The sequence below is a fragment of the Odontesthes bonariensis genome, chromosome 2 (genome assembly GCF_027942865.1).
Source record: "Odontesthes bonariensis isolate fOdoBon6 chromosome 2, fOdoBon6.hap1, whole genome shotgun sequence".
Classification (NCBI taxonomy): Eukaryota; Metazoa; Chordata; class Actinopteri; order Atheriniformes; family Atherinopsidae; genus Odontesthes; species Odontesthes bonariensis.
In genome coordinates this window covers 25,676,348-25,703,443 of record NC_134507.1, presented here as the reverse complement: position 1 = coordinate 25,703,443, position 27,096 = coordinate 25,676,348, and the positions used below count along the sequence as shown (strand labels likewise).

Here is a 27,096-nt window from a genome sequence, read left to right as displayed (position 1 = left end):
GAGATTGGTTGAAAGCCTAAGATCTCCAAGTTGGGTGAGAAATACCTCACAAAAAAAACAACCCATAATACTGCAAATATTAGGAGACATTTTCTAGCTATGAATCTGAACTTAAACCGTCTTGTTATTCTAAAATGGGAAATATCTATTATGTTAAAGGCCGTGTTAACAATAGAATACAGTTGAGTGTTTAAATGTTTTAGCTCCTCATGAAGGTAACCAGCAGATTTAGTTTGTTTCCACAGTATTTAGTGACAATGAGTAACAACAGTTAATCAAATGATTTTTTTCTTTTTGGCAGGGATTAGCTTCCATTGAGTGAGATTTGTTTATGGGGTTACTGATGGAGTTCATCTGCAGCATTTATCTGATCAACAGTCCCTTTAATATCTTATTATTAATCCCTGAAACATGCAAACAGGAAGTCTGAGAAATAACATCAGAAAGCACAATCAGCTGACTTATTTTTTTTACTAGTCGTATTAACACCCTATTAATAGCTTCAAAAAAGGAAATAAAAATCCAGCCAACAATAAAGGGATGTAAGGAAATATTTAGCGCTATGTTGACATGGCCGGGAGCTCCTGCTCCTTTCTCTCTTTAGCTTCTGATCTTGAAGATTTTCTTTTCAGATTTTATGTGATCTTGGAGTGCTTTCAACTCCTGAAGGCACACCTGACATGAAATACACTGGCAGCGATGCTTGTTGAAACCACGGAAGCCAAAGAAATCCCTTCTCTAAATTAACTCGACTTCCAAACAAACAATTTGTGAAAAAAAGAATTCTGAATGAGTTCTGTTTAGATTTTTTAGGTAAGAAAGGGCTGCATCTCACCAACAGGCACAACGAGTGAAATTACCAAAGTAGAAGCTTTAATTTGACTCACTAATTCCATGTTCCAGCACATTTCACTGGAAAGAGCGAGATCAGAGAGAAAGATCAGAGAGAAAGGCCTCTTTTAAATGATCTTACTTAAGGTAGCTGCAACACTGAGACCAGGATTGAATGAAACCAAGTGGATTATGCGCATGTGTGAAGCAGGCTACTGGTGATCACATGGCTGCAACCAGAGAACCATCCAAATACCTTATGTGTAACCAAAAATAGATTGTAGAGTAGCTGAACCTACAATAATTCAGTCACTGAAGAAATCATCGGGTTACAGAAACAACGGCTCAATAGTTTTAGAATTGTGCTTTGAATCAAACCTTTGCCCCCAACAGCACAGAAGGTGAATTTTAAAATGACTCCTGCCAACAGATTCATGTTAAATATTTCCAACACAGAAATATATACCCTCCATGGCTTCATACTAGTTACCTAGAGCCACTAATAAGCAAGCTGTAATTACAGCTACTTCCCTTCTTTTGGTAGTTCTTATGTTATTTTTACTTTATTCCAGCAGGAAGTACAGCTGTGCCACTGATTACAATCATGTTGTGTAAATGATGACTTTCCTTCAACAGGTGATTACGCAGGTCTAACCCACCACGAGCACCACTTAAGAAAAGATTTTCAGTGGTGGAACTGATCAAAATATAATTCTGTGAATTATCTAGTGAGTTTCTATGAGTCTAAAACAAGGATTTTTAACCAATTATACAAAAATAAGACCCCTCTCTTATTAATATAAGTGTAATTTACTTGGCCTATTTGCTCAGATAAACTGGCAGTTTAATCAGCAGAGATGCAGTAGAGCATCATCTTCAAAACGGTTGATTTTTCGGGGCACTGACATTACGTGCTCTTTTCAGCTCAATATCAATGCATTTTACAGATTTTTCATTTTAAGATTTAATGGGTTTTGAAAGGTTTTCATGAAGCCCCTGGACTATTCAACCCTGTCAGCACGCTGATGAAACATGTTTAATCAAAAACATTAAAAAAAAAAAAAATCACTGAAATGGGAGATTAGATATTTCTACCAGACAATGATGAAATATTGAGAAATAATGGTGGAGAGCATGCTGATGTGATAAGCTAAGTGAAGGCAGGATGTTTTTCATTCTCATCCAGCTGGTGCAGGCAGGTGAGTCGGCACACGCTTTGTAACACGGCTGTTTGTCAAACTGCTCTTGAACTGAATGGCAGAGGTAGAGTCTTCCCCTGACTTGCCTGCCTTGTCTGTCCTGTAGGTACGTCAGTGATGCAGGTGACAGCGACAGATGCTGACGACCCCACCTACGGCAACAGTGCCAGACTGGTGTACAGCATACTGCAAGGCCAGCCATACTTTTCTGTGGAGCCTCAGACAGGTGAGGCTGAAAACAAAATCCTGCCCGGAGTTCCTTCTACAACACAATCAAATAGAGAGACATAGATCTTCCTACTGAATCTGTTTAGTATCAGGCAAAGACAAACTTTGAACACTTACAGCACTACAAGATTAACAACAGCTAATTAATCCATCCACACCCAGGACAAGTCGCCGGTTTGTTGAAGGGTAAACAAGTGTGTGCACTTACACCTACAGACAATTTATGATCACTGATTAGCCAACCATGCATGTGTCTGGGCTACGGGAAGAAGCCAGAGCACCACACAGGCAGAGGAAGAACATTCAAACTCCACATACAACGAGGACAAGCAAGTCAAAAACTATTTCTTGATTCAACATTTCTGTCTTCCACCACTTTTTATGTAAAAAGCTTCAAACTCACTGCTGCAGGGATCATGATCAGCACATCTTTTCCACTGGAATTGGGGAAGAAAAAGAAGGCTTGGCTGTTAAAAGTGTCCCCCAGAGGACATTCAGCCTGGTCCCTGCAGAGCACAGTCCTAATATTTGGGTTTGCATTAAAGAAGAAATTAGATGTAAGGAGAGAGGTTAGGGCAGGGAGTGAGAAAAAAACTGCCAGCGAGAGGTTAGGGGGAGAAAAGTGGAGAAAAATTGGTTTAGAGGGAGTGAGTTCATGGAAAGAGAGTGGTTAGGGCACAGAGAGGCAGAGAGATTTGAGCAGAGTAAATCTGGCTAATCAAACCAGTGTTGGGTATTTGACTGGCTCAAATCCATAGCTCACATTTCTAATTGGTTTGGAGATTATGAGCTTTTCATGCTGTCACACACATACACTTGGCATAATATGACAGCAGGAAGTCTTGGCGACACTGCAGCCAGAGTTGTAGAAAAAGAAAGAGAGAGATGGAAAGAGAGTGGCGGGTGATGATTAAAACAGACAGAAAAGATTATTGTGGCTTGAAATAGATGAAACTGAGACTTCACAAATGTTCTACTTGAAGCCTTTTAATTTGAAGGATAAGAATAAAATAAAAATATACTTTTTTTTCCCTTCAAATTAAATGTCTCCAAATAAATGCAAAGCAGAAAACAGGACTTAGATATAAAGTCTAATCACATGATTATTATATGAAACAGAAACAAATAGTAGAGATGGACTGATATTGAACTTAAAGAGATGATGACAATTTTTAGGGAGTAAAATATTCTAATACTGTATTGATGTATTGCCCAAGATTATTTCACAATTCTGTATTGATACATAGTGAAAGATATATTAGGGTCAAAGAGTTATCAGTCAATTAACTCTATTAAAAGAAAGAAACACATTTTGACCATCTCAAATACAGTCATACCATTTTCTAATCATACCAAAGATTTATTTTAGCATGAAATAAAAAGTAACCCAAAGTTAAAACAGTACTTTTCTACCAAATCTGTCTTTTCAGGTATAATTCGCACCGCGTTGCCAAACATGGATCGGGAGGCACGGCAAGAGTATGATGTCGTCATCCAGGCCAAGGATATGGGTGGCCATATGGGTGGGCTGTCAGGGACCACAGAGGTTAAAATCACCCTCACAGACGTCAACGACAACCCTCCAAAGTTCCCGCAGAGTGAGTCAACACCTATACTGTATTTATCTATCCATCTATAACGTCCACGGTGTGACTGTCATATGGCTCCGGTGTGACATTTCCATTAGTGGTGTGAGAGTGTCAGACCTTTTACTAAATGACATATCAGCCATATTACAGCATGCCTGCACCAGCCTGCAGCTTGCTGCCCTTTTTCTCCATCATGTGTCTTGTGGATGTATGCCCATACATATCATATGCATCATTGTCGATACGAGAGCACAACCCGGAAATCATGCAACTCACTTGCAATCTACAGTAGTAAAATTATTGTGGAAAGCATAAAAGACAACCTTCAATTTCTTTTTTTTTTAATAATCTAGTTGCAGTTAATAGTTTGTTTGCTCTTCTGTATTTTGTACTGCAGTTTCTGGTCTATTTCTATGCCCACGACGTGCTTTCACTCGTTCTGTCAAACCCCATTTCTACCAGTCTTTTCTATCTAGTCCTCTGCTTTTTTCTCTCTCCACCTTCCATGTCCTCCCTCCCCTCCTGCGTGTCTGAGCTGAGGGACTCCTGGCAGAGATTTAGCAGAGTAGCTGCAGGAATGGATGGAGAGAAGATGGGGGGGGGGGAGAGATGAGGGATCAGGATTTAGCCTGTGGAGAAGCTGAATAGGCGAGAAAAGAGAGAAACACGAGCAGAATCAATGAGTGAGAGAATGCAAAGTGCACGGAGATGCAAGGAAAGAGTGTGTCAAAATCATCACTCCAGATGACAGCATTTCATTGTCTTGCAATCCAAAGCTAAGATCCGATCCAGTGGGCCACAACCAATGGACTACATTTTTAGTTTTTTTTTCTCCAGCAGGCTGTCTTCAGAATGAAAGTTCTTTGAAGTTTCCCTTCTGACATATCTGCATTTTTTATGGAGCTATGTTTTGTAATACAATGAAAGATAGCACATTCTTGAAGAACACGTTAAAACCAAGTCAACTTGAAACTAGATCTTTGGCTGATAGATAAAAGCATGCTTCGAAGAATTTGGGAGCGAAATTCTAAACAAAGGTTTACTGCGTGCAGTTTTTCATGTTCCTTCATTATCTCTGATAACCTTCTGACCGTTTAAGCCTCCTGCGACCTCCCGAGCAGCAAACACAGTATTTATCATCCATGAAACATTTTGCTTATCAGGCTTTTATCAGCCCCAGCCTCTTCTGCACCAGGTGGGAATGATGAGAACCAGGCAAAGATTCAAGAAGAAGGGTCAAATCAGAGATGCTTTTTGACATGTTGCTTTGGTTAAAAACTGTAATGAAATGTGTCTAAAAATGGGAAAAATTGTAAAAGAGTCAGAGAGATTTTGGAGGGTTTTGGACAACAGCTAACCATATTCCCATTTGGATATTAGATGTAAATAATTTTGGAAATATGATCAAATTGACAAAAAGTATGTTTTATAACCATTTGTCAATTTAAGTATTAAGAGGTTCCTCCCTGCATTGCATCTAAACAATAGCTGTGCATCAGTGGCAGTTCACATCTGCTATGCAAGACGATACACCTTAGAAATATGTTGTCCAAGTGGGCACTCCTGTAAAAAACAACAACAAAAAAAGGGAGAAACAGACCATTCACTTGCAAAAAAAGTCTTCCAGATGGTGTGAATGACAGTGATTACTTATTTAGCAGTTGGGTGAACTAAGAGAACACATTAACAGAATAAAATGGGAAAAGGAAAAGCAAGTGAAGAAATAAGAACAGCATGTCAAATTTCAGTTTAGATCGTTTAGGCCAAGATGTTTATTAGATGCCTCACTCAGAATGAGACACGCACACTTTTCTCATTGGAATGACAACCTGTAAACATCACATGCCTCCAGAAAGGAATGATAAAGCAGAAACAACCAAAGAAAAGAGGTAAAAACAGACGTGGAGGTAATACGTACGATTGTGAAAAGCACAGCCAGACTCCTTATCATGTGTTCCATCAGCTTCTGGGTTTTCATTCAGTCCAAAGCTTCATCTCAAGTCTCACAGACTTTTCTGTCACTGAAATTCTCTCCCTTTCACCTCGTTATCAAGCGTCTTTCATTTGCCGTCCTGAAAATCCACCACGGCACCGACAAGAGTTTGTAGGAACAGAAAGAAAAATAATAAAAAGGGAAATTATGATAACTCTCTAGCTTCAGTCTTTATTACGCTGACATGACAGAGACGGTTTTGTTAAATACTGTTAATATATGCCAACCACAGTACTTCAGAGCCTGTTCCCTCTTTCATTCTCGATTAAACACAAATAATGGAGAACAAAGCAGATCATAAAATTCATTTGAAGCGGGTAAAGATCTTTTGATTGATGTCTACAGGCTTCTATTTGAATATGCCATTTACCTTGAGTAACTTCGAAGATTGCTTTTGCGGCACTGTCATAGAGCACACCAGAATCAATCAATTAAAAATCCCGGACATGACTTCAATCTTTGAAATGAAATTCATCTTCAAGTTGTAATTTGAAGCGTTTCCTCCCAGGTTTGGATAGAAAGTAATTTAGAGTGGAGAACAAAACAATGAAAAAAAGGCAGTAGGGATAATAAATCTTAATTCTGAGTTGGAAATAAACGCCACATCTTTGTTGATCTCACTGAAGTAAGTGGAAATAATTTCTTGGCAAAAGAATGCAAGCAAAAGTGTCACGTGTCGAACATTTTGCTTTGGAGGTTTATGCTAAAACTTGTGCAATTCGTGGAGTATAAACTGTGTGAAAGAAAAAACTGCAACTCACTGTAGTTGGGATTTCACTCACAGTCAGTAAATCTTTAGACAAGCTCTGTTTTTATAAACTATGGGTGCTTTTAGTTGTATATTTCCAAGCAAAAAAACAAAAAAACAATTGGACATAACCACCAAGCAAAACCAAGGCGTTTTCCTAAACCTCAGAAGTGAATGTGCCTTATCAATCAATGTGGCTTATCAATCATGTCTTATCTGGTTGTTAAGGCATCGTGCATTTGTTATGCATCCATGGTCCCAAAAGATGTAAACCAGCAACATAAAAACCCTGCGGTTATTCATGGAAAACTGAAAAAACTACATTTTACTTTGGTATTTGGGGTTTTTGAGTGCAGTACAGCAACTGCCATCACCTTATTATTTAAGCATGATTAAAATTCTGAAGAAGCGTGTTCATAGTAGGGAACTACGTTTAAATCACCAACAACTTTCAACAAACCCCAACTGAATCAGTTCACTGAATAAGCAGAAGTAGCACACCTTACTCAGGCTCAGAAAGCTGTGTGTTCAAGCCAAATCAGACTCATTTGCAAGAGATCTTCACATTCTCCCTTTCTTTGAAGGTCTAAGTGAACAAATAGTGCAGGCGTTTAGGTGGGAGTAATGAAAGCAACTAATGACCTTCTGGTTCTCCAGTGTTACCTTTCTCATACAAAACACTGACTGTATTCAGTGATGAGCCCTTAATAAAACAACCTTTGTCTTCCACCGCAGTCTTTGAATGAAAATGTACATCTGCAGTACGTGCTGTGCCTCAGTTTCGCCTGCAGCCAGGTACGCCGAGCTGCCCGTGTGTTCTGTCATACAATGTTTAACTCAACTGCCACGAGCCACTGAAGTTAAGCTACTTAGGAAAAGCAAGAATATGACAGGAGAAGAGCAGGAGGAAGAGGGCAATGGGGGGGCAGGCATGAAATGAGCTTTCTCCCAGAATGGGACAGAGAAGAGGAGAGACAGGCCTGAGAGAAATAGGGCAACAGGGGGAGATGGGGAGGAGAGGTGAGGTGAGGAGATTTGGGAGGGTGGAGAGAGGAGAACCCAGTGAGAGATGACGAGGGAGGTAGAGACATTAGCAAAGGAGAGTCAAATGACATGAGGAGGGGTTTTAAGGGTAGGAACAGAGATGGAGATGAAAGACAGATGGGAGGGCTTTGGTGAGGGTCGATGGAGATGTGGTGAAGAAAAGGCAAAGAGCTGGAGGGTAGCTGGGGGAATATCAGCTGGATGGGTGCAGTCCTGTGAACCGCTCTCCTCTTCCACATGCATTCGCTCAGACAGCACTTTACCAAATGAATTTCACGATTCAGGGGATTGCTACACCTGGATAAACTGGATAAGCATGCTAATGGTGTACAACTCATAAAATTATGGGGTAACTCTCTGCATGTCTCCAGAAACCTGGAGGAGATGAAGAGAGAAACAGGGACGGAGGAAAAACAACAGAATTCTGAAGATGGACAGATCTAAAAGGAGGGAAATTATTATATGACAGGAGGAGCAGAGGCAGAAGAAAAATTTGATTAAATGAGGAGGAATGGTTTGGGGAGGAATGAGGGAAGTGGCAGAAAGTGAAATGAGAAATGGGAGAGGAGGAAGGATAAAAGAGAGCAAGTAGACATATGGTCCTACTGCTCACACTTACAAAACCAGGAGTCTACGCCTTCAACCACTCACACACCTGACAGTATAGGAGATATTAATATCCTCTGGGCAATATGAGACAGATGGTATAGCTCATGTTAATCCCGAGCTGCCCACCAGAGCTGACCCTGCCTCAGACAGTAAACACAGGGGAAGGCAGCCAGGGACTCTCTGAGGGCTTTAAAGAGTGCTGAATACCAAAGCAAGCATAGACCAGAAGCTGACACTGCTCACCAACCAAAGCCATGTAAATGATTTTGCTTGCTTTCCTCCCAGGTGTGTACTCCATGTCTGTGCTGGAGGATAAAGTACCAGGAGAGGAGGTGGGTCGCCTCAAGGCGAAAGACCCTGATCTTGGAGACAACGGACTGGTGAATTATCGCTTAATAGATGGAGATGGAATGGGCGTGTTTGAGCTGACAACAAACTCTGAGACCAGGGAGGCTGTTATTAAACTGAAGAAGGTAAGAAATGAAGGAAAGAGATGTGGAAACTTAAAACCTTTAACTCCACTAGGTTTTGATCCGATTCAGATCGGGCTGTTGGGGAGAGTGACTGTTACAGTGTCATCTGTCCACATACAGTAAAGGCAATGAGTCTGTTACTTCACTGGACTGAAATCTATGATATCTCCAATTATTAACCATCTCAAATCTAAATGTGCCTACGATACTTAAGTAAAGTCGTGGTTAACTAGTTAAAATGTACATTAATGGTTATTCACTGCAAATGGAGGTAAAAATCCCAGAAAAACCTCGTCCACATGGGTACATGGAAACACAACATTGACATATAGCAAAGCTGCTGGGAAACCATTTGGAGTATACATCCATTGGGTGTATGTCTAATATTCACTAGTTTTTCTCCGCTTGAGGTGTCTACCATTTCCTGATGGAAACCTTTTTTTCAGATCCTAGGAGTTAACTGCTGTCTGGTGCAGAGCAGGCCGTGTACAATGGGGTTTTAGATCTTCTTCTCTCCAGACAGCTGCCTGCTGTAGTTGAAAGCATTGCTGTAAGAGCAGTGTGAGTGACACAGAACAGTATAGGGTGAGCATCACTCTAAGGTGCGCTGCGTAATCGTTTCTGAAGACAGAGAAAGATTGCTGTTATGTTTAATTGCCATGAAATACTCTGTACAGTTCCATGAAGATTAACATATATTCAGATATTTCAATTCTGACAGAAATTGTTCAAAGTGGTGTGTAGGAAAGCATGAGAGCAGAAAGAATAGAGCGGCAAAAGCTTTGGCTAAAAGCAAACCCTTACCAGACACTGCTTATCCTGGGGTAACTTGTCAAGGTTTAGACTTGCTTTAGACTGTTGTTGTTACACCTTTTCTTCAACATGATTGAAAATGGGTGGTAATAAAAAGAAAAAAGTTTGGGCAGTCTCTGCCTCTTATGTTGGACTGAGAGCAGACTCGATGCTAAAGGAACTCACTATTTTGTCTTGTGGTACTCAGCTTTATGACACAACAGTAGAGGCCAGAGCTCGCTGTTTAACCCGTCAACTTCAGTAAAGATTTCAGTGTCATCACTTTGTAAGTTGGTCCAATAAGTTGATTTGATATTGATTTGTAACTGTTTTTAAACTAGTGTGATTAGAAAACGCAGTTTAAATATCACATGGAGAGGAGCTGCAAATGTGGTTGATGATTAAAAGTTCATTAATAAAACCTGCCACTGCCACTTCATCACATGGCACATTCATTTTATCACTCAGTAGAGCTTATTGTTGTTGGGAAATTACTGGTTAGAGCCGAACTGCTGGAAACACAGTTTCTGTTTTCATATCTTTGTGATTCAAGATAACAGAAAACTCAACAGTGCTCCACCTTCTGATGTGGCCCAAAGCTCTGTGCTCCCACAGCTATCTCTGATGGAAACTATGTACGTGTCATCACCCACTTTTTTTTTTCCAATTTGCCAGCTCAAAAATGGAGTTGAAACTGGATTTTTCCTACAGACAATGCAGTGTTGATCTCAACCAGATGTAAACCAACAACTGCATTTTTTTGTGTTGATGTATTGTGAAACAAAGGATAGCTATAGCATGAAAAGAAATATAACAAACAAAAAAATAAGACGTTAACATCCTCCATAAATGCGTGTGTGTAGCTTCCATGGTTCCCCTAGGCCAGAGCATATCCTCAGAACGGTGACTCAGTGACTGTAACCCACAAGTCTACAGATATACACCACAAGCGTCGCTTTCAGTGAACCAGTTCAGCACACATGATTACTTTCTACCCTTCTCAGTCTTACCTACGTGACACAACCATTTGTCGACTCATTCGCTCACATAAAGTCAACCTCAAACATACACACTGCTCTATCAGACATACAGGAGCTCGCACGCGCATTTATTTCCTTCGGTCTTGTAAACGCGCACAGACGCATTGTTGCATGTGTGGCTGCAGGTCAGGATTACGAGCTGAGTCTTCCAGTGAGCTGTGATAGCCTGCTTTTCCTCCCACGGTGTCTGGCCTCTGAGTCGCTGGGTTCCCGTGTAACAGCATTTCAGTCGCATCATCAACGCGTGAAGGAAATGAGAATTAAATTACATCGAATTCTCTTTGCTGTAATGGTTATACTGGAATTTAAAAGAAGAAAAAACTCTGTAGTTTCTTACTTTTTTTTAATGAATCTATATTTAGTTTAATACTTGACATTCGTCATTAGACTCTTTTGTGATCTGTGTGTAGTTTACAGTGAGCTGAAAAGAGCAGCCAGCTTTAACCACAGTTCATTTTCACTAATGCAATGAGAAAACCTCTGGCTGAAATAATCAGTACAAGCTTGTTCCAGTTTTTTTAAATTTCCAAAACTGTCTTCATAAACGATTCTTTGACACTCAGAACTGAAGCAAGGCCTTGAGACTGGCAGAGCTATAGGCTCTTCCCTCAGCAACATTACCAGGAATAAGCAGGGAAATGAGAGAGTTATAAGGATGAATAATGCTCCTTTCTCTCCTATCGGCAACTATAATTAGTCTGCCCTTGAGCAGGTAACTAAGAAGAAGACTGTGGCAGGTCTGGAATCCGGATCACTCATATTCCCCATGTATGCTTGTAAAAAGAGCCAATCTGAGAAGTTAGAATATGTAGACCTCTAAGGATGATGCTGTGAATAAGTGGTCTGAAGACGCTGTCTCAATGCACTGATCACCAAATCAAGCCAAAGGCAGAAAAGTGGGTTTGTGAAACGCAAAAGCTGCCCTACTCAGTATCGCAGTGGTGATGAACGCTGAAACACTCCCAAGGTTGAGAGCTCAGCCCCCTGCTGTACACACTGTATACTGGGGCCAACTCATCCACATGGCTGGTGATACAGACGTTACTCCTGCCATACTACAAAGCTTAGGAGCCGTTTTCTTCTTCCTAAGATGGAGAGACTGCCAAATCCATAACTATGACTTGTGTTTTATGTAATTATTTATTTGTGGAGGACATGAGCGCTTGAAAACGTTGTTGGAAAGCCTCTGGTTTAAAAATGATAAAGTAATCTTGGACCAGAACGTGTACAAGATTTTACGTTATAATTTGATCAGTGAGATCAAAGAAATGAGAATTAGGTGCTGATTGAAAGCCATCAATCTGTGTATACACCGACTGACACACGGAGCTGTCACTCATCAGCTCTGTCCCACAGATCCCCGTCGCTCTTGGAAACGCAGCTCAACAGGCTGATGCTGATTAAAAGTGTGTGCATGAACACAGACTGAGACACTCGCACCTTGCAACACCTACTTCTGCTCCCCTCGGTATGATGGCAGCATCTTGACTTGAATGTGTTTGTATGTATGTGTTTGCATAAGTGAAAGAGCGTGCGCGTGTTTCAGATTATTGGGTCTTGATGCCTCTCGAGGGAAATCAAAACCTTTTGCACCCCAAAGGCAGTGTCACGCGAAATTAAAAGCCAAGCAAATACATTCACTCACACACACACACACAAGAGCACATGTACAAACTCACACCTATACACACTTTCAAATCAGCATCAAGAGTAGCCTTCACTAATCTCTATTCTCTCACTCTCCTCCTCACAAACACACACACGGGGATGAGCTTTAATCAGCTATTCTCTTTCAACTGTGTCCTGACGAAAGCAGTCCACAGAATATTAAGGAGCTGTATATGTGTGAGTATTACAGAGAGCGGCGGGGAGAAGGAGGGGCATTATTGTGAATATTATTATCATTATCTCACACTGATTATACAAAGGGGGAGAGAATGGAGAGTGTGTGGGGATGAGAGGATGGGGCTGGTGGGACGGAGCGACCAAAGAGAAAACGAAAGAACTGGGTCACAACTATTCTACGACTGTGCCCGTCATCATCATGGCATCAAACATGTTTACCTGCAAGTGAATGAGTGAGGACTAATCCTTTGAGAAGAGGTGTTACCTTCTGGCCTCTATGCTGGATCTTCGACAGCACCGTGGGCTTTATCCATTTACGGCTATAATCTTGATTGGATTCAGAGATTTTTATCAATGATAATCAAGACTGCCTGCCTCTAGTGTATAGTGATGTGTTGCTGGTAGACTGAGCAGCTATCCAGGGTTACCAGACTCAGATCTCAAGTAGCTGCACTCTGCTTTTCCGTCTTCACACGAGGCTTGTGAGTACTCTCCTTCCCTCCTGGGATTTCATTAAGTGATGGAAGCCTTGAAATGAAAAGATTAACCTTGTTTCAGGTCCTTCTCAGGTACTTCAACATTGCCTTTCCAGCTGGAAAAATTGTAGTGGCGGAAAGTGCATTTTATCTGGGTTTATGACAAAACAATGATATCTAAAAGAGTGTCACTTACTATGATAATGGCTCCAAATGCGCTGCAGATGAAGTTGCTGCCAAGTGCTGCTGGCAAGGCAGGATTCATCGTTATCATAACAGTAAGCACCTCTTGAGTATTGCATCATACAACAACAGCCAGAACATTTGTTGACTTAAAAGTTTCCCCTGCAGTAGAATACATAAGAGGAGTCAGTAGAAAGAGGACGATACATTAGAAGTCTGGCTAAAGGCCATCAATTTATTAGTGCTTTGTTACTTTTTATATGGCTAAATGGAAAAGTGTGAGAAAAATTTGTATATTTGGCACTGAATGGGAAACCTCAGGGCACACACTTGAATCTATTCGGTATCAAGGCTACTATGAGTGAGTCGATTTTTTTTCCCTTAAAATTGTGTAAATGAACTGATGCATAGTTTAATGTGAGTGAATTTAATCGCAGGCATTTACACTGACATATTGAAAATCCATGCCTGGGATCTGAAATAAAAAGTATTCTCAATTTCACCTGTTTCCATTTTTCAAGGTGTGCAACTATATTGGCAGACAGCTGTTCTTGTGGTCTTACTCCATCTCCTCATCTTCATCTTGTGACTGAAAGCACTTCCTATTCCCTCTTATCATGTGGTGTCCCAGACTCCCAAACCTCATCCTGGCTCATTAGAAACAGACCAGTGTTGTTTTCATCTGGTGATGAAAGCAACCAGAACAGAAACAACCAAATGATTCATTCCCATCCAAAAATAATCACATCATATCATGCCATATCATGCAATACAAAAGATCTTGAAATTAAAGTCTGTATTTGGGTTGCTCCTGGTTTTGCTGGTGTGTCACAGCGGTAGTTGTAGCACGACTGATGAGTCGCCTCTATTCATCCATGTAGCAACAGCTCCCCCTATCAGAGGAAAATAATACAACATGGGTCATGCAGGCATCTCACAGAGCCAACACAGCCGCCAGAGTATGAATAATTCATTTTCTTTTGAGTGAACAGATATTTCACAGCCCTTCTATGTGAACAGTTAGCATTTGCTAAAACACTGACTGAATTTGTTTTGAAACAAAGTAATTAAATCACTTGTCTGGTGTTTCTTTCTCTCAGCAAGTGGACTTTGAGACGAAGAGATCATACACTTTGAAGGTCGAGGGATCCAACCCTCATGTTGACCCTCAGTTCCTCGCTTGGGGACCTTATAAAGATGAAGCCACAATCAAGGTATACATGTTTGTGTTGACTGAGCAGACAAACATTAATGCAAGCACCTGGTTGTGTTTTTGGGGGCAGATTTGTATTTGATATCAGAGAGGCCCCCCGACACTCATGCATGTTTGTGTGGCTGTTTGTGTGCAGATATCAGTGGAGGATGCAGATGAGCCTCCTGTTTTTATAGCTCCCAGTTACACTTTTGAGGTGGAAGAGAATGCCCCACAGGGCACCCCGGTGGGACGAGTTCACGCCAAGGACACCGATGTTGCCAACAATCCTGTCAGGTAACACGGACGTGGGACACACACACACAGGGATATGTTTGAAAAGACTAAATTTACACCTGATTTCCCCTCAAGTGTAAATTTACCTAAAAAGTTTTCCTTCAGCTACACTAAACAAAAGTGTGGTCAAAATGGAGTGTATAATGAAATTACAGAGGCCTAACTGGCCATGCCTTATGAAAACTACACAATTTATAATAAGAGAGTAGGCCAATTAGGTACATACAGTTAAACTGTACATATGTTGCACATAAATAAAGCTACAGTATGCGTTAAGGGTCAAAGTATCATAATTCTAATTCTATTGTGTAATAGCAGTTGTGTATGTGTCTTAATTCTCTGTGCAGGTACATGATTCCTCGGTACACAGATGTAGAACAATTCTTCAGCATTTCAGAAGATGGGATGATTACCACAACAAGACCGCTGGACAGAGAAGCACAACCCTGGCACAACATATCTGTGTCGGCCATAGAGATAGGTATGCGAGTACCGATCATACACATCAACTCTGATTTACGGTCTGTCTTCTATTAAATAAAGGCTAAGAACACACATGCCATCATGATGCCTAATATATCGAGCTTAAAAGAATAGAATAGAATAGCTTTATTGTCATTGCACTGTGGAGGTACAACGAAATGTCTGTATCTTGGCTCTTTCACTTCAACATGCCAAGTCTGTAAAATAGCTAGATTCTACCCAGTTTTGGTTTTACCTGTTGTGTGATTAGTATTACTGAAACATTCTCTGGTAAGTACTGAGGTGAAGGGCAAAGTCAAACATTAACTAACAGATGGAAAAATCTCAGATAGAATAGAATAGATTAGAAAAATACTTTATTCATCCCCTAATGGGGGAAATTCAAAATAGATAGCCACCAAGCTGTACATTTGCTGGCATCCAAAGCCCAAACTGCCATTCTGCAGTGTTGGATACACTCCATGACTTCTTATGTATAAACTTTAAGAAGATTCAAGCTGCTGACATTAATTTAATCCCTCTGGGTTGGAGTAAACTTAACATTCTTAATGTGAATGTCAGCGTAGAACCTGGAATAACAAAAAAAAAAAAGGATATTTTCAGACCATCCAAGAGGGAATGATGTCACCCAGACGGCTAAACAGTCGAGAAGGGGGAGGGAATTGCCAAATCTGTGGCAGCTTTAAAAGCTAAGGAACTACAGACCTATTTAACTATAGAGAACCCCGGCTTGTGCCTGATGCTGAAGTTCTAGTGGTATATCTTTAAAAACCTAAATAAAAAAGAATTCAGACTGATATGACTGCTTATATGTATTAATGAAAAGCTGTGTGCTGTCATGTAATAATTCAAAGATGCAAGACATTGAGATTGAATTCAGTACTTTATTAATCCCAAAGGGAAAGTATATCGTAGCAGTGTTGATTCAAAATCTAGTATTTACAAAAAGAAAAATAAATAAATAAAGGTAAGCAAAACAATTAAAAAGGCAGAACGTGTATTTCGTCTGAAAGGAGTTCCATCTCTCCATCTGGCACAGTCTATTAAAGGAGATGCATTTCACTGAATCGTAAATAGGTTAGGCGCAATTTAATCGAATCACAAGGCAAATAAAGATTCCCAGCTCCAGCAGGTACAGTACCGGTTAACTGTTTGGACACAAATACCCATCCTTTTTGTTTTGTGCTGGTGAGTCCAAACATCTGACCGTTAATCCTCAGTGACACACAAAGCGAGTTGTGGAAAGATACAAGTAAAATCTCCATAAAACCATCATGCAAACTATACAAAAAGAATGGGCACAGAAAAGGGAAACGGCAGTCGACCAACAGGCTATCCGGAGTTTTTATCCCCGGCTTTAACTCCAGAAAACCTTCAGAAGCCACAGTGGCCCCACCCTGGTATTCAGTGGTTGGGGCTCAAGCTCGAAGAGCGCCGCGTGGTTTCCCTGCGGCGTGATAGACGCCAGACAGACAGATGGAAACAGGCTTGCTGCCCACAAGGCTAGAACCATTGCAGGCTATGCTAACCGCTTACAGACCCTGGGAAGCTAAATAAACGCTTAGTAATGACAGGGTAGTGGAAAAATCTCACTGACTTCAGCTACAAATATGCAAGGCACTACAGCATAAGTATGGCCTTTCTTAGTTAAAAAGATGGGTAGATAAATGCGTGCGTTGTGTTTGCTGTGTGTTTTTATTTCAGCCATTCAGATCATTCCGTCTGCATCGTACAGTTCTTCATTTTAACCTCCAGCGGGCGTAACTTTTGTCACTTTAGCATATCATAATGGTATTTCGAAAAGGAGAGAAATAGCTGGCACCCTCTGAGTGACAGACTTTGACTCAATTGTTTGATGCTTCAGAAACTCGTGTCTGTCATTTTTTTGCAAATCACAACAACAAATAGCTGGCAGAGTGACTGACAGGCCATTTTCCTTGAAAATATAGTTAGCTTTCCACTCATCCAGTTTCAAACATGGCTTTGAATGCAGACACACAGGCAATATTCAAAAACAAACATTCTTACTTTCATTACTTTGACACAGCCTCAAATGTTTATGAACCCCAGAATGCTGAGGATTTCATCCTATGTTGTGTGCATATATAGGAGGCCACCACCAGGACACCAAAGTACGTGTAAACATCAAAGTGAAAGACGTGAATGACAACCCCCCAGAGTTTGCCACCAACAACGAAGTCCTCATGTGTGAAACTGTAGCACCAGGGAAGGTATGGTTGACTGTGTGTGTTAAGAACGTATATCAGCAAATAACAAACCCAGAAACAGCATTTCTATATGGATGTGTGGTCTTCTAACTTGTGTTTATATGTGTGTGGTTCAGGTTATTGAAACGGTGAGTGCAGTGGACAAAGACGAGATGGCTCACAGACAGCACTTCACATTCAGCCTTGCTCCGGAAGTCGCCCACAACCACAACTTCTCAGTCAAAGACAACAGAGGTAGATGACCTATAAAACGTGTTGTACATCCCCTTGTTTCTTTTGTTTCTTTTTGTTTCTAGCCTTTTCTGCCACCAGTATTTCTGTTGATTCATCTGCAGTCTTTTACTCACCTCCCCCTTTCACTCAGATTAGATCAAAGCATAGCCAGATGGAGGCTTACAGTACCTTGTAGGAATCAGCAGGTGCTCTGAATCTTTCTCGCGCTCTCATGAATGCACATATGTCCTGCGGGCTGTATTAATTGCAGTGGGGTCTCTGTCCGTCTGTACATATATCTTTGGGGGGCAACTGATTGAATTACGTTTTGGGAGTACTAGGAGGAACACTATAAAAAATAAGATGAGAGAGTAAGATGTACCAGAGAAGCAGAATATAGGGGACACTGAGACGGAAATTTAAGTTGTGCTAAGGTGATTTTAATTTGATCAACAGAACAGAAAGCATGGAAGTTAAGGCCTATATTGAGCACGTCAGTCTTAAATTATATTCATCCATGTGAAACATCAGAGCTCAAAATGTAACCACAATGCAAAAAACAGACAGAGATGGAAGATGGAAATAGCTTGTTCTATTTACCCGTGACTCAACCACACACATGCTGAGCTGTCAACTATTGGCAGGAGGCTTATAGCAACAGATGACGGTGACTTGAGTAGTCGAGGGTGAAAAGTTTTAATTAGGAATTAGTTTTTTCCTCCATTCCCCATGCCTGCAGTTCCCTTGCGCTAAAATTAGTTCTATGTTTTGTGTGTCTATGATTGGATGCACCACACTCCCCATTTTACAGAAAACTTGAAAGAAAGTTCACCTGATACATATAACTCTGTTCAGTGTACTAGAGTTTAGTAGTCAAGTGGCATCCATCCCACAATGACTCAGCTGAACCCAGATAGGACCGTTTATATGCGGTAAAAAAGAAATGTCCCAATCATTGAAGTATTTATGGGTGAATTGCTTCTAATCATAACATTTTTACTGTACAGTTTGTTAAAGGTACATCTCTGTACATTTAATATCATCTTCTGTATTACAATTCTAAGCTCAGTTTTAAGTGCCTCTTATGTTGCTTGTGATGCATTTTTAATGTAAACGTTGCTCCTGATGCTCTGAAATGCCTTTTAAATGACCTCAGATCATTCTTTGCTGGCAACGAGCTTATGTTGCAGTAGAAATGAATTGTTTGGATTGGAAGGAACAAAGAATTGCAGAGGTACTGCAGAAGCAAAGCGAGCCAGCCTTCTTTGTATCACAACAGCACTGACCCACTATTAAAGATAAATTCGATATCACTAAAGTCACATTTCATCGGCTGTTACCCTATGTTTGTGTACATGAGCGCAAAATGTCCCATTATTTTCCCTAATATTCCCATTATTTGACTAACTTAACACCATATTTCTCTCTTCTTCCACAGACAGTACTGCCAGTATCTACGTGCTCCGTAAGGGATTCAGCCGCCCAACGCAGGATGTTTACTACCTTCCCATCGAGATAAACGACAATGGTTTCCCTTCTATGAGCAGCACCAACATCCTGACCATCAGAGTCTGCTCCTGTGACAGCAAAGACACCATCCTCTCCTGTAACGTGGAGCCTTACATCCTACCCGCTGGTCTCAGCACCGGGGCTCTGATAGCTATACTGGCCTGCATTGTCATTCTGCTCGGTGAGTAACAAAAACCGTCCTTATGAGTTTCCGATTGAAATAGATTAAAAGTGTGTTTACAGAATAAGCATTTATTATGACAGACATTTATTGGGCAAAACTCTGAATACAAATTCAAAAATGTTCATTAATTTGAAGTTCTTGCTGAAACTGCACTCAGGGGTGTTCAAGTATCGCACATGATTATATTTTGCAAGTCATTAACTGGCTCTTCAGTCTTGGTTTACACTATTTTAGACACAGCTCTATATATTCTGAAAACCTTTTAAAAGCCTGATAATTCAAAAACCACTATCCATTAAAATTGCAAGGGCACAGCATTACATAAATCTAATATAAATTAAACCGTCTCAGATGTTATTATGTAAATGTCCCAAAGTAAGCGCTGATTATCTAATACTTGCTTTTCTGCTTCGTCATAGAGGATTGTGATCAAACCTGCATTCATTTAAAAAAATGTTCTTTCTTCTGCAGCAATAGTGGTGCTGTTTGTTGCTCTGAGGCGTCAGAAGAAGGAGCCGTTGATAGTGTTTGAGGAGGAGGACATCAGGGAGAATATCATCACTTATGATGACGAGGGAGGTGGCGAGGAGGACACCGAGGCTTTCGACATTGCTACATTGCAGGTAAGAAAGAGGAATGCTGTGTTAATAAGTATTTTAGAATTAAAGATGGAAGGATCTACTAATGAAGGGGGTATTAACTCATATTCACATGCAGGCTGTGCAATGCTGATGCTATTAGTCAGTTTTAGAATATTACGTTGAGTGCTTTTTGCAATTAAACTAAATGTCGGCAAGTATTTACATTCTCTAACTCTTCAACAGTGTTTTCTCGAGTCAGTATTTGAACACAAAGCATCTCATCTGTCAGCAAATAAAATTCCATCCACTTCAGCTCTTTCATTGACTCCAGCTTTGCAAGTGTTCACAGCCGTATCTGACTTCTGTCACTCTGCTCAGAACCCAGACGGTGCCAATGGTTTCCTGCCAAGGAAGGATATCAAACCAGAGCTTCAGTATCCCATCAGGCCCGGCATTGGGCCTCCTGCAGCCAACAGTGTTGATGTTGATGACTTCATCAAGAGTCGAATTGCAGAGGCTGACAGTGACCCGACTGCACCTCCTTACGACTCCATTCAGATCTACGGCTATGAGGGCAGAGGATCGCTGGCTGGGTCTCTGAGCTCGCTCGAGTCTGTCACAACAGAGTCTGACTTGGATTATGACTATCTGCAGAGTTGGGGGCCAAGGTTTAAGAAGCTGGCAGATTTGTACGGGACCAAAGACTGTTCCATTAATGATGGTGATGATGGTGAGGACTCTTAACAGTGGTCTTCCTTAGTGGACACCCCCGATTTCTGATTTACTGATTCCGAGAGGATTTGTTAACTGAGGGTTAAGACTCCCCAGTTTCCAGTAGTTACCATCTTCCAACTGATTAGTTCACGCCAATTCGTCAATGAACATTAACCGTTTTCCCTTCCTGGTCACCGAAGACCATTTGTTAAAGGACACATAATGAACGCTTGGACTTTAACTGCTCCCATTATTTCAAATCTCTTTCATCTGACCTATGGCTCTTTCCCTCTCAATTTCTACAGACTTGAGCATTACAGGGCTGGGAGATTTGATATGTCACCAGTTTGTCGGTTTGGAAGCAATTTGATGGAAACATTGTTGTTGTACCACCAGGATGATTTGCCAAGAGCAAATTGTATAGTGTATCTGAGGTTCTGTATACCTGAATGGACTGGATTCACATGCTTCCTCGATGGTTCCTGAGAGACATTTTATTCCCTTAAGAGGTTCCTGAGTGGGGCATATTTCCCTTTGCTATGGTCTCAAAGAAAAAGATGAAAAGTAAGGTAAAACTAAATTAAGAAAAAAGGTTTCTTTGGGATCAAGCAACTGTGTGCTAAGAGATATAAAAACTAAAGATGTGTCAGTAAAGTCAAATTTGTTGTTTTGTCTGCTGCAATCAGCAGGTACTGTTGTTTAGATGGCGTGACCGACTCTGGGTTGTTGATACTTTGAAGACGCTAACAGCATCTTCACAGTATGGTGGCCTTATAATAATTAAACAACAACTCCAGGGGTAAACACAACAACACTGAAGACAGAGACCGCCAGCTTCAGTAGCTACACACAGACAAATGAACACACATGGACTGTAGGAGTTATCTGTGAAAATGCTACACGAATACCCTGTTTTTCTATTCCCAAAAAAAGGACAAACTCAAGATGGATTGAATCTTAAAACTGTGGATGATTCCTTGTTATCATACTTCACAGCAAAGAAGACATTAAAAGAAAAGCCACCCTTCTCCGCAACACCCATGTCCAAAAATCATCCCATCAGCAATCATTTCCCATGCAGAGTCCACCCATGAATGAGCACCTCCTCATTTGGAGTCCACCAATGATGACAATGAGTAAAAACCTGTGAGCTCTAAAAATCGCCTTAAACTTAATGGACACTCTTGCAACGCAGTGCATTCTCTTTTTTTCTCCTTTTGTTTCTTTTCTTTTTTTTTTTAACTTGAAACGCATATTCAGAAAGCAAACTATTCCCCATGTTAGGTGTGTACAGAGCAATCTGCAGACATGTGATATATCACTCTGAGGATCCAACCTGCGCCTCGTGCACCCTTAAAAAAGGATGTGCTGCTTCTGCCAGCGTGGTTCACATAGACTGGTAAAATGTGCATTGTGTTTTTTCCCCAATTACATGTTATGTTGGCAGCAACATCTGTTGTATCAACACGTGTTGCCATTTAAACATAAAATGTGCACATAGGAAAAGAACAATAACATGATTTGGAACGGCCGAAACCAGAACATCCTTTTTAAGCGTGTAGGTTTTTGTTCAGTCTCTTTTTAATGTTATTATATTATTATAATTAGTGTTGTTTTCTATTATTATTATTATTATCATTATTATGACAGTAATTGTTATTGTATTGGCTGCAGCTGCACAGGAACAAACTGATATTTAACAATTTGCAGCAGATGTTCTTACAGCTGTCACAAAAGGTTGGTTTTTCATTTTTGAGCAGCTGTAAGAAATGTAATATTCAAATTTAAATATCAGCTATGGTTCCCTGTGTACACACAACTTTTATCCTCTATTTTGTTTTTGTTTCTTTTTTCATTATTTGGCGTTTCTTGGTTCTTTCTCCCTGTTTAAGAGGATAAATAGCAATTTTGTGTTTGTTGCAGTGAGAGAACGCCTCATTTTTATTCTCTGTCAAGTTTTATGGTACCGATTTGTACAATTTTAAAAGTTCTTATTTTAGTATACATGCAGAATATTCCAGTATTACAACAAAAACATGTTAAGAAGATTAAAAAATGTTACAGCATCACACTTATATTTTCTGAACATTGTACTGTTGCTTTACTATGTGCTTCAATCTCCGAAGCGAAAAAAAAGAAAAAAAAAACTTTGAAATAAATGCTCTTTTTATAAAATTATACTGAACTGTGTGTTGGGTTAGACTCTGTGTTAGCTTTGAGCACAACATAGCTTCCATTTTTACTTTAAAAAATACCCATCAACTAACGTAGAGGCAGTAAGGTTAAATAGTAATTTAATAGAAACAATGAAGATAATATATAAATCTTACATACATTTAAATATTATATTCTTCAGTCATTTTGCATAAATTGTTTGAAGGGAAAACTGGGTTTTTTCAATGTGAACCCATTTTCTTTTGAAAAATCCAACATCGACTCAAAGTCCCTGAAATGATTTTTATCATATGCCATTTTCAGAATCATCTGCATAAGGAATTTCGTTGGGAAATCTATTTCAAGACTAGTTTTATATGACTTGTCTCACGACTTTGAGCAATGAGTCATGCACGTGTCAGCCGAAACCCATACAGTTGATTCTTTGGGGAGCAGGAAGCCATGACAGAAGCTGCAACACTGACAACAGCACGGACGCCTGAAGGCAGACGTGTGGCAGCAAAGCAACATTTTTTGTTCTGCACCTGACCAAAAAAAACTTATTTTTAAATGATTTCATTTGTCTATTTTTGCAATTACTTTTGTGAAAACCTCTTTCATAGCCAAGCCAAATTTGTACTGAAACTGAATTTTATATGGATCGATATTGAATCAACACGTAAATCAAACTGAATCACAACCTTCTGAATTTAAACTGAAGCAGTTCAGAAAATCAGTAGCGGTACCCAGCCCCAACTAGCCTGGGCGAAAGCCGACTGTTGACTCTGTCAAACAGTCTGGGAAAACCCAAGAGGAATCCGTTTCCATGGAGGGCGGGACCTTCCCCAGCAACTTAAATTCATTGGAGTAACGGAGTTCCCTTAACCAATCATAATGTTTAGAAATGACGTTGGTTATGCGCCGAGGTTCATGCTTACTCTCGCGAGGCTCTAGCTCGCGAATCACGCTTCCCACATCCGCTTTCATTATACCGGTACCATTTGATAAATCAAACTTTTCCCAAAGCCAGTTGGAAGGAGAGCTACGACATCCTTGCCACTAACAAAATTGACGAGGCATTCCTCTTGCTCTCGTTTTAATTGTGTAATGATCTCCAGAGTTGAGACAACTTCATGGATAGCTTCTAGCGTTCTTCCGTCGCCATGTTTATTTCCGCTGCGGTTGAACTACAATTATATGGACTACAATGGACTCCGCGCGTGAGTTCTGCGTCACTACTCGCAACTGTTTGCTGATTGGCAAAACACTGAGCGAACTGAGGTAGGGGGATTTGGCCAGACTATGTGCGGAGCCAAAATCTTTGGGCGGAAGTACGTAGGATGGCGTCGCCAGGCTAAGCCCCAACTGAGAATCCAATCCAATCCAATTTTATTTATAAAGCACTTTACAACAACCTCAGTTGACCAAAGTGCTGTACAGAAAAAATAAAAAATTAAAATTAAAATAATAAAATACAAGAATAAAATAAAAGACATACAACAGCTATATAATTTAAAACAATAATAATCCTAAAATAAATTTAAAAAATAATAATAATTATACATTCAACATCTCACATCGTGTCGAAAGCCAAGGAGAAGAGATGTGTTTTAAGATGGGATTTAAAAACAGACACAGAGGAAGCCTGTCTGACATGAAGAGGCAAATTGTTCCACAGTTTAGGAGCTGCCAGAATGAGTGAAAAAGCAGTCAATGTTCAAGGAAAAACCTTGAAAGACCTTCAGGAAGCCAGGAGAAGGGTTGCTTAAGACAACTTTAAAAGATTACAAGAAAGTCTGGCTGCATGAAAGCTAAGTATAAAGAAATGAGAGGTGGATCGAGACAGTACAGTACTCTAGTTCTTGCTACATGTTTCTACACTTTTAAGTCTTTGTGGTTAATAACCTGCATGTTGCACTTTCAGTCCCGAGGGCATAGGTACAGAATGGGATCACGAGACCCGGACCAGGCTCAATTTTTGTTTCAACCCTCAGTGCAAAAACGTCTCACAAGGAGCCACAGTAACCGGTCAAATACATACTATCTGAAAATGTCATAAACAATTTAGCTTCATCAGTTTGATTGCTGGTCAGATGGCAAAAAAAAAAAAAAAAAAAAGCTGTAACTCAGGTTGTATTTCATTTCATAAACCAATACTCTTCTGCAGTAGAGAAATGGCTATTTGGAACAGCCAGCTGCTTCATGCATAGGTCGTTCACTTTCCAGCCAATTCTCTGTTCGGTTCATGGCTGAAATTCGCTGGAAACTACAGGTGTGGGAATGTTGGAATTTTAAAATGCATACCGATGCCAAAAAAATTAACAATTGTGGATGGATGCCATGACAGAACATAACATAATTTGAAGTCATTTTTTGAATTTGTGAATTTTGGGCCTCAGCGGAAAAATACACGTTGTTATGTTATGTTCAACTGCCGCAAAGCACCAAGGAAGCCAAAGCAAAAGAAGAAGTAGTAGTAGTAACATGTCGCTATGTTACACATGTGTTATGCTGACATTACAGTGGTGCTTTGGGTGATATAGCAGAGGAAAAAGTGATTCAAAGTGTTCATAAATTCTACCATGTGAAAACATATTGTAGTAATATGACTAATACAAGGAACCGTGCTAGCTGTTTTCATCCTGACCAAACGTGCCTAGCCTCATTAAACCCAGCTAGCCCAACTTATCAGTGCAAACTTAACAAGGCACGATCAACTTTATGCTCCATCTACAAGAGAGGGAAGAAAATCACCACATCTGTGGCAGCGTTCAGAGCTAAGGCTCTCAGAACACATTTGGTTGTGGAGAGCCATGGGTTTCTCTGTGGGAGCCGCAGTGTGAGCAGGCCATTCCCAACAGAAACAGCTCTGCCAGCAATCTATAGCCTAATTAAAATCAAAGTAAATAATTCAATGAATCAAGCTAGTCGAGTAGCCACTGAAGGAGATTTGTTGACGTCTGGGGAAACTGACACGTAACATATAGTATGTACATTTCAGAGTTTGGTCACTCAGACAGCGATGCTGGAAACTTGCAGCTTTTCGACACGTCTGAGTTTTGAAGGAACAAAATAAAAAGGAAACTCAGACAGATCTGACTGTTTTTGTTTTTCATTAAAAGTTCAGCTACGAGCTGTCGTTTGACAATTTAAAGACGCAAGACATTGATAGTGAAATAGAAAAAATGGGCTGTTGCAGTATGATAAGAAAGAATATTGAGTAAAAATAAGAAGAACAAATCAAAACACAGTCTATGTATTTGATCTCAGAGGAGTTTCATCTCCTGGCACAGATGCATCGAACTGTTAACAGGTGAATTGTGATCAAATCGAATTGAGCAAAGATTCATGGCGCTGCTGGGAAAGGAATTCCAAGTGGCTGCATCTGTACCAGCATCACTTCTTGCACTGTGGTAAATCACAGACTGAGAAATCAACAGATAAACGAGAACCTCTGTTAAACTGTATTTAAAGCATGCTTTAAATTCAACAACGTTTATCCGGTATCATGAATGTCATGGTTAGAATCAAGAGTCTTACGTACTGCCACACCAATATTCAAGCTGAGGACATTGTGCATGTAAGGCAAAGAAATACACGAGTCACTACAACTATGCAGCATTAATGCACGGTTAAATACCATGCACATGTGCAAACTCACGCACACAAAGTACCCAAACAGACACACGTAGGATTCATTCACCAACTCTAAAGGGAGCAACACTGGGAAAGGTCAGGTTTCACTTTGGACGAACAACAAAAGAGATGATGTAGTGAGGAAAGCAAGAGACAGCCAGAGTACACAAAGGAAGATGAGAAGAAAAGCTGGGAAATGGATCAGAGCGAGCAGGGAGTGAAAGGGGGCAGGGGATGTGAGAGGTCTAGAGCAGCAAAATTACACCTTAGGCTATGTTGCAGTAATATTACATCTAGAGAGAAACTGAGAATATTTCTACTAAGCTCACCCTGTGCAAACCTCTCTGATCGGGTTGACTTTGAGTGTTATATGTAGAAATAAATTAGCTTGCAATAATGATTCATTACTTATTATTCTTGGCAAATTGCTGAAAATCAACACCAACAGAAAACAGCATTTCATTTAAGTGACTTAAATGATGATGCACGTGATTAAATGTTTGGTTTCTCATTGATTGACCAACAGAATAGTCGACAGAATTATCCAGCTCTAAATGAAGCTCTGGGCTGGGAAACAGAGGGGATTATGTCTGAAAGGCACCTGCTTGTACCATTACACATATTTAGACATTTCTCCACCTGACCCATCTCTTTCACTCCCATTGGCTGTATCGCCTCTGACGACTCACTCACAACTCCTCCCCTGCCAACACATTGAAACTATGAAGTGTGTTAGATATTTATTTGGGGACTGGGAAATCACCATGAGCTTCTCATCTCTCATATCACATCTTTGAAACTATCACACCTAGCTAATGATGAGGTTTATGGCCAGCATAATTTATCTACCAGTAA

At 40.3% G+C, this 27,096-nt stretch overlaps 1 protein-coding gene across 1 annotated transcript in view; it reads left to right on the top strand.

Annotated features, from left to right (window-relative positions):
- Positions 1-22,629, top strand: part of cdh11 (cadherin 11, type 2, OB-cadherin (osteoblast)) — a 77,652-nt gene extending 55,023 nt beyond the window's left edge. The window contains exons 6-16 of the mRNA XM_075480613.1: positions 2,137-2,256; positions 3,689-3,856; positions 8,527-8,714; positions 14,151-14,264; positions 14,400-14,539; positions 14,887-15,020; positions 17,132-17,253; positions 17,367-17,484; positions 18,902-19,153; positions 19,628-19,779; positions 20,116-22,629. Of these exons, the coding sequence (XP_075336728.1) occupies positions 2,137-2,256; positions 3,689-3,856; positions 8,527-8,714; positions 14,151-14,264; positions 14,400-14,539; positions 14,887-15,020; positions 17,132-17,253; positions 17,367-17,484; positions 18,902-19,153; positions 19,628-19,779; positions 20,116-20,481 (1,874 nt within the window). The 3' untranslated portion in view covers positions 20,482-22,629. The remainder of the gene's footprint in view (positions 1-2,136; positions 2,257-3,688; positions 3,857-8,526; positions 8,715-14,150; positions 14,265-14,399; positions 14,540-14,886; positions 15,021-17,131; positions 17,254-17,366; positions 17,485-18,901; positions 19,154-19,627; positions 19,780-20,115) is intronic.
- Positions 22,630-27,096: the final 4,467 nt, after the last annotated feature.